This window comes from Marmota marmota, unplaced genomic scaffold, assembly GCF_001458135.2.
Source record: "Marmota marmota marmota unplaced genomic scaffold, marMar, whole genome shotgun sequence".
NCBI classification, from domain to species: Eukaryota; Metazoa; Chordata; class Mammalia; order Rodentia; family Sciuridae; genus Marmota; species Marmota marmota.
Window position 1 is genome coordinate 4,605,202 of NW_025999927.1, and position 8,043 is coordinate 4,613,244.

General features: G+C 38.9%; 1 protein-coding gene across 7 annotated transcripts in view; it reads left to right on the plus strand.

The window, feature by feature from the left end:
• Mtr (5-methyltetrahydrofolate-homocysteine methyltransferase) overlaps positions 1-8,043 on the plus strand; it is an 89,126-nt gene that overhangs the window by 45,260 nt on the left and 35,823 nt on the right. For all 7 annotated transcript variants that reach the window (XR_007346519.1, XM_015504353.2, XM_048800405.1 and 4 more), the window contains 2 exons: positions 2,331-2,516; positions 7,062-7,241. Coding sequence is in view for 6 of the 7 variants with exons in the window: in XM_015504353.2 (XP_015359839.1) it covers positions 2,331-2,516; positions 7,062-7,241 (366 nt within the window). In the remaining variant the exon portion in view is untranslated. The remainder of the gene's footprint in view (positions 1-2,330; positions 2,517-7,061; positions 7,242-8,043) is intronic.

The following is an 8,043-nucleotide window of genomic DNA, read 5'->3' on the forward strand; positions in this document are numbered from 1 at the left end:
CGCTGCAGACTCTAGCCGCGGGGCGATTTGCTGAATAAGCAGTGTTACCCTCCGTGCGACAAACCTCTCGCGTTTGAGTCCCCGTAGCCGATCCTCGTGCAATGGAAATCCTTCCTCCAGGTTCCGGAGCACCCCACTATTGCTGGAAATTCCTAACAAGATAGCCTTTAGCCGTCCTGACTTGTCATACTCCCACACAGTGAAGCAGCACACGGGGGCAATGCGCTCCCCTCGCCGCCATCCGAATTATAATCTTTAATTTGTATATTAAAACTTCTACTAAAGAACTGGATGTTATACTGGGCACAGTGGTGCACACCTATAATTCCAGCAACTCAGGAGTCTGAGGCAGAAGGATTACAAGTTCAAGGCTAGCCTCAGCAACTTAGTGAGGCTCTCTTAATATAAAAAAAAGGCTGGGGATGTAGTTTGGTGCCCCTGGGTTCATTCCTCAATACCAAAAGTAAATAAATAAAAATAAAACCTAAAAAATGAGTTGGGCGCCATAGCACCTGTTTATAATCCAGTAACTCTGGCTGAGGCAGGAGTGTCAAGTTTTGTGTCCATCCCTGGCAATTTAGTGAGACCCTATGTCAAATAATAAAAACTTTGGGATGTAGTTCAGTGGTAGAGTACCCCTAGGGTTCTACTCCCAGTACCACCAAAAAAAAAAAAAAAAATCCAAAACAAAAAGCAAAAACAAAAACTCCTTACTAGGCTGAGTGAGGTGGCACACGCCTGTAATCCCAGCGGTTTGAGACAGGAGCATCACAAGTTCAGAACTAGCTTTAGCAACTTAATAAGGCCCTAAGCAACTCAGTGAGACCCTGTCTCTAAATAAAATACAAAATAGGACTGGGATGTGGCTCAGTGGTTGAGGGGCCCTGAGATCAATCCCCAATACCCAAACAAACCAAAAAAAAAACCCTTACTAAAAAGTTTCGCCACTTTTCTGGGTTTAATAGACCTTTTGAGAATTTAAGGAGCAAAGAAACTCAGGGGCCTGTTGAAAGTCAGTCAGACTCAGGTGGAGCCAGTGGTTTATCTGCTTGCTAGTGGCAGGAAAGCTGGATGCCCTCAGGGTTCAGGCCTGTGGTTGGCCCTGGTTTCCATAAGTGGGCTGTCTCGTCTGCTCTGGCTGGTCTGTGAATTATAATGATGACAGTGTCTTGTCAGCTGTGAAGGACTCTCATGACTTAAGAGACTGTTACTTAGTGCTCCAATCATTATAGTAATTTTTCTTTTTTCTTGTTTTTGACCTATTACTAAAATTTATTGGAGGCCAAGTTTTGGTCAGTTATAGTATAGCATAAAAATGCTCTAGTAGCGTGTTTTCACCAGTAGGGTCGGGACACTATGCTGTCACTGAATTTCTTAAAACATTGGTCAGGTATTTCATTGCATTTGACCCTTTTCCTAGAAAACTCCACATTACTTGCATGCTAAGAAATAGAAAATTGGCAGAGTGCTTGTTTTTTTCTTGTTGTCTTTGGAGGTGTGATTTAGGTAATTTCTTACAACTCTATTGAAACATGTACCTTGAATTCTCCCTCTTCGTTCCTTACTGCCTCAGACAGATTTGTGCCCTTGAAATACCCTTTCAAAGTACTTTGTGCTTCTATTTTGTTGTAGCATTTACTGCTCTTAAGAAATTACTATTTAATCATTTATCTTTATAGCCTTGGTGAAGCTAGGGACCTGTGTGTCTTAACATTGTGTGAGGTCTGACATAGTAGTCACTGAAGTTATTTATTGAATGCTTTAATTAAACAATGGGGCCTAGATCAGCCTCCATGTTTCATTTATTTATACCCATTGAATCCTTCCTTTAAATCCTTCCTTTCCTTGATACAGAGGCACTAATGAGAAGGAAACCTGTTCTCTGTACATTTCACTATTGTCCTTTGTTTTAGTTAAATGCATTTGTTGAGTATTGGATCTACTTTTACTTTCTAATGTTAAAACTCATTTTCTCCTCACTGAGGAACTTGATTATCTAAAGGGAAAACTGAAATAGAATAACTTGGCTACAGGGCTGTTTCCAAAGGGCATAAGACTAAACCTTAATCCCTCAGTTCAACCAGGGATGTCTGAATCTCACTTGAGGTATTTGCCTCAGGGTTAAGGCACTTGAAAGTGTGAACTAGGACTGAAACCAGGAAAATGATCTTACTGATTCCATTCTGGTCTTTGAATTGTAAAGTCCTGGCTCATGCATGTAGTCTCTTGTATGTTGAAATTACTCCAAGAATGTTTGGCTTTAAGAACAAGTACTAAAATCCTGTCTGTCTTTTCCATACATTATGATTATTTTTTTGCCTTTCTCTTAGGTGCCCTTGTGCATTGACTCTTCCAATTTTGCTGTGATTGAAGCTGGGTTAAAGTGCTGCCAGGGGAAGTGCATCGTCAACAGCATTAGTCTGAAGGAGGGAGAGGAGGACTTCTTGGAGAAGGCCAGGAAGATTAAGAAGTTTGGAGCTGCTGTGGTGATTATGGCTTTCGATGAAGAAGGACAGGTGAGAGATTTCTGTCTACCTAGCTGTACTGTGTCATCCAGGTTAGATAGCAGTGGGAGAAAATGAATTCTGAAGTAGCTTTATGCACATGCATGTACACAATACATATGTCTATATCCACACACAGATGCATGCATACATTTATATATGTGAAGGTTTGGTATAGAACAAAGTCATTACATCAGTGGAGAAAGGTTGAATTATTCAGTAAACACTACTGGGACAACTGGTTATGCATTTGGAAGAAAATAAAGTCAGAGTCCTGTTTTAATACATTTTGTGCTGCTCTAACATACTATCACAGACTTGATAATTTATAAACAATAGAAGTTTATTTGGCTTATGGTTCTGGATGCAAGAAGTCTAAGATTTTGGGACTACATCTGGTAAGGGTCTTCTTGCTGCGTCATCCCCTAGCAGAAGGTCAGAGAGGGTGAGAGAGAGCAAGAGAGTGGAATTTATCTTTATAACAGACCCACTCTCACTGTAAGGAACCCATTCCTATAAAGAACATTAATCCATTTGTGAATAATTCTTATGATCTCACCACTCATGAAGGTCCCACCACCTCAGCACTAGCCCCATCCCCACCATACACTAAAGTCTACACTGATAAAATATTTAAATGTAAAAAGTTCTAAAGAACATATAGGAAAATTGTAACTAGTGTTGCAGAAAATACCATTAACCCAAAAGGCCAGAAAGGAAAAATATTTACATAAAAATATAAAACTTTATTATATGGCAAAGACATGGTACTATTTGTGACATGAGTAATAGTATGGGCTGATGTCACTAATATGCAAAGAATTTCTATAGATCAGACATCAAAACTAGGTTGACTGGGAAGTTCGTAGAATGGACAAAAAAAAACAAGCAATTTATAGGAAAAGGAGTACAAATAGCCAGTAAGATACTGATACTGTTTTTTAAAAAGTAATAATGTTCATTTTCTTTATCAAAATAAAAACAATAGGATTGATAAATGATAGCTCTCATAAAATATCCCTGCCATGGAATCAGGGTGGGGCATATGGGAAGCTTCAAATACAACTGTGGTTTCACTGGGTGATCATTACATTGTTATGTTTTATACCTCACATAACTTTCATAAGCATCTTGGTATCTGTTCAGTAACTAAAGAAATTGAAAAATCCATCCCTTTCGATTAATCCTGTCTTGGAAATCTTGTAATAAGTTCAGTATGTAAGGCTATGTGTTCACACTCATTTTAGCATTATGATAGCCAAAAACTGAGAACACTCTAAATAACCATTACTAGGCGAATGCTTAAATTTTGGAGCATTTAAAAAGAATGAGTTGACAGAACCATGGGCGGGGGTGGGGGGAGGGAGATGATCCCAATTTTATTTAATAAATAGTATGAACAGAAAATAAATAATCCGGGCTGGGGATGTGGCTCAAGCGGTAATGCGCTTGCCTGGCATTGCAGGGCCCTGGGTTTGATCCTCAGCACCACATAAAAATAAAATAAAGATGTTGTATCCATTGAAAACTGAAAAATAAATATTAAAAAAAATTCTCTAAATAAATAAATAAATAAATAAATAACCCGATGATAGCTTTGGGATAGGCATAGTTTTATATGGGAACACATTAGCAGTTAATAAATGGTGTACTTTTTCTTTCTGCCTTTTTAAAATTTTTGTAATAAAATCATTTTTAACAGAAGTGTTGTTAACTCCTCTTGTACAAAAGATGAAAAATAAATTTTTTTTTTTGTTTTTTGGTACTGGGGAGGCAGTGGGCACTCAACCACTGAGCGACTTCCCCAGCCCTATTTTGTATTTTATTTAGAGACAGGGTCTCACTGAGTTGCTTAGCACCTCTCGAAGTTGCTGAGGCTGGTGGTCTCCTAAGGTTCCTCTGTGGAGGAAATGTTTGAAAACCCAAATAAAATGAGGGAGAAGTCCAGGAGGCCATGGGGGAATGAGTAGAAGAGGTTCTGGTAAATGGAAAAGTAGATATAAACAAGATTGCCTCTGCCATTCGGCATCTCATTCCCCAACTTGACAGAATGTGAGCATCTTCCCATTTTAGTAAGTATGGATTATAATTCCATGGTTGCATTATATTTCAGTATATGCCTTAATTAGTCTATTGAACTAATTTTTTAGTAGTGTGAACAATGGCCAGTGAATATCCTAATTTATGCAGCACTTTCACTTGTAGAAAATGATTTTCTTAGGATCAGTTCATAGAAGTGAGCCAAAGGGTGTGTATAAATTTAATATTTTGAGTGCACTTCATTAGATCGTTTGTCTGAAAATTTGTATCCATAGCAGTCGCACCAATTTGCAGTCCCACCAGCAATGTATGAGTGTACCTTTTCTCCACGTCCTCGCCAACATTTACTGATGCCTGTATTCTTGATGATTGCCATTCTGACAGGAGTGAGATGAAATCTTAAAATAGTTTTGATTTGCATCTCTCTAATTGCTAGAGATGTTGAACACTTTTTCATATATTTGTTGATCAATTGTATTTCTTCTTCTGTGAAGTGTCTGTTCAGGTAAGGACTATATTGATTGTTGTTTTTTTTTTGTTTTTTTTTTTTTGATGTTAAGTTTCTTGAGTTCTTTATCCTAGAGATTAATGCTTTCTGGGAGGATGCTTTATCGGAGGTGCATTTGGTAAAGATTTTGTTCTAAGGAAGCATTTTAAGGCTTCCCTTTGGCATTTCCAAATTGCCAGCAATTTGTTCCCTCATGCTTTGTGACCATTAACAAGTAAAATAAGAGTTACTTGAACATAAGCACTGTGATCCTGCTATAGTAGGTCTGATAATCGACCTAGCTTCTACATAGGGCCAAGGAACAGATAATGTGTACTGCAAGTATATGCTGACAGATAAGATTCATGTCCTAGGGCGGGTGGAGCAGGACAGTTGTAGGTTGGTTCAAGATTTCATCAACCTACTCAGGGTGGAATGCGATTTTAAAACTTAAGATCTGGGCTCTGGCTGTGGCTTAGTGGTAGAGTGCTTGCCTAGCATGCATGAGGCACTGGGTTCGATCCTAGCACCACATAAAAATAAAATAAAGGCATTCTGTCCATCTACAACTACACAAAAGAAAAAAATTGTTTCTGGAGTTTTCTACTTAATATTTTTGGACCATAGTGGACCACAGGTAACTGAAATAGTGGAGAGTGAAACTGCGGGTAAGGTAGATTCCTATATGTATATATTTTTTTTTTCTCAGAGCATATTTCATTTTTCATGTAGCCAGAAATTCAAGACGTAATTTGGTGAGTGTGCTGAGTGTTGAAGTTGCAAGTTTGACCCAAAGACAGCTTCTGTGACAAAGTTCAGACATGCTTTGAGTAAAAGCAGCATTCATTCCCTCATATATTCATTCAACAAATGATACTGATCCTCTGACAGGTACTGCTCTGGGTACTGGGGATACAGCAGACTGACGTTCTAGCTGTCACAAGACAGGTTGGCAATTTAATAATAAGTATTAACCAAAAATAACAAAAAAGTTACCAAATTAGTACAGATTCTGAAAAGACCTGCTCTGAAGAAGGGAGGAGGAAGGAGGGATGGTGGGGCTGGTTTATGGAGGGTGATTAAAGCAACTTCTGAAAGGAGCCTTTAGCCAGATTCCTGAGAGATGTTGAAGCACAAAACCATGTCTGGGATATCTGGAGCAGTGGCAGCAGTACATGCCAGGGCTCAGGAGCACCGGGTTGGAGGGGTTAGGCCTATGGGAGGAGCAGGGTGAGAGAGTGTAGTGGAGGAGGGGCATGATGAGCTTTGGCTGGAGGCAGAGCCTGACAGCAAGGGGAAGGGAAGCTGGTAAGGGGAAGGGAAGCCATGGGGAGTGAGCCTTGCTGGAGTCCTAGGGACTTCTGTGATGGGTGGTCCTCATTCATATCTGTAAGCTGAGGCACATGCTAACAAGTCAGTGCTGTAGTGGGGGATGGGGAATAAACATGCTTCCTCAGATCAGCATATACTGTTAAGGTGGAAAATTCAGGAAAGCCATGGCAGTGCTGCTGGGGTGAAAGGACTTGCAGAGAGGTCAGAAGAAGGAGGGACACTTATTTTTAGTCTGTCTTTTAGTAGTGTTTGCATTTTTATCATGTGTGTTTTTAAGAAGCCTCTTTAGTAAATATGCCATTTATATGCATATAAAATTTGATTTTTGCAGAAAAAAATCTTACCTGTCATGTTGATAAAAATACAAAGGGAACCAGGCACAGTGGTGCATTCCTTCATTCTGAGCCACCCTGGAGACTGAGGCAAGAGAACACTAAGTTCAAGTTCAGCTGGGACAACTTAGCAAGACCCATTTCAAATTAAATATATATGTGTATATATATATATTTTTTTTTTCAAACAGATTCCCCCACTGAAATATGAAATAATTTGGTAAATATTTAGAGGCCGCTTGGCATTTGTATTTCTGTGAAATCCATATGTTGACACTTGAGTGCTTTCAACAAGTGAAATGTACTTTTTTCATGGATGACACTTTGTTTTTATTTTTTATATTTCATATATTCTCCTTTCCCCAGGCGACAGAAACAGATGTCAAAATCAGTATATGCACTCGAGCCTACCATTTACTTGTGAGAAAACTGGGCTTTAATCCAAATGACATCATCTTTGACCCCAACATCCTTACCATTGGTACTGGAATGGAAGAACACAACTTGTATGCTGTGAATTTTATCCATGCAACTAGAGTCATTAAAGTAAGTAAGGGTCATTTTCTCTTTTCGGTCCAAGACATCTCAAATTTATCACAGGGGTCTAGTGAATGGTTAGAGCTATCACCTATTTTTGGATAGGGATGTTGACATTCTCATTATGTAGTAAATTGTTTTTCCTCAAGTTATAGACTTTAAAATTTTTTTGTAATGCTGTTTAAATTATGAAGTGGGACACACCTCATAGTTTCACAGTGTAACACACTGATGCTTGTGTGTTTCTCCTTTTCTGGGTATACCTCATTCTGAATTTCATGTCATAGTCATCATCCTGATTTAGCCGTGTTATTTAGGGTTATTTTTTCTAACCTTTGTTTTGATGGCACTTGGAGTGAATCCAGGGTATTCTACTACATGACTTACATTTTCAGCCCCTTTTATTCTTTCATTTTGATACAGGGTCTTGCTAAGTTACTGAGACTAGCTTCAAACCAGTGATCCTTTGCCTTGGCCTCTTGAGTTGCTGGGATCACAGGTGTGTGCCACTGTGTCTGGATGGTGGTTTTGCTTTTTAAGATGGCCTTAAGGCATATGTTGGCGTGGCTAGCATTCATGAATGCAGGAAGGCTATGATGTGCCCAGCATTGATGGTATTTCTCTTGGAGCAGGGCGTCAGTATTCCCTATTTCAAAGTTTTTTTTTTTTTTAACTTTTATTATTCAAAACATTACATAGTTCTTGACATATCATATTTCATACATTTGATTCAAGTGGGTTATGAACTCCCATTTTTACCCCGTATACAGATTGCAGAATCACATTGGTTACACATCCACTTTTTTACATA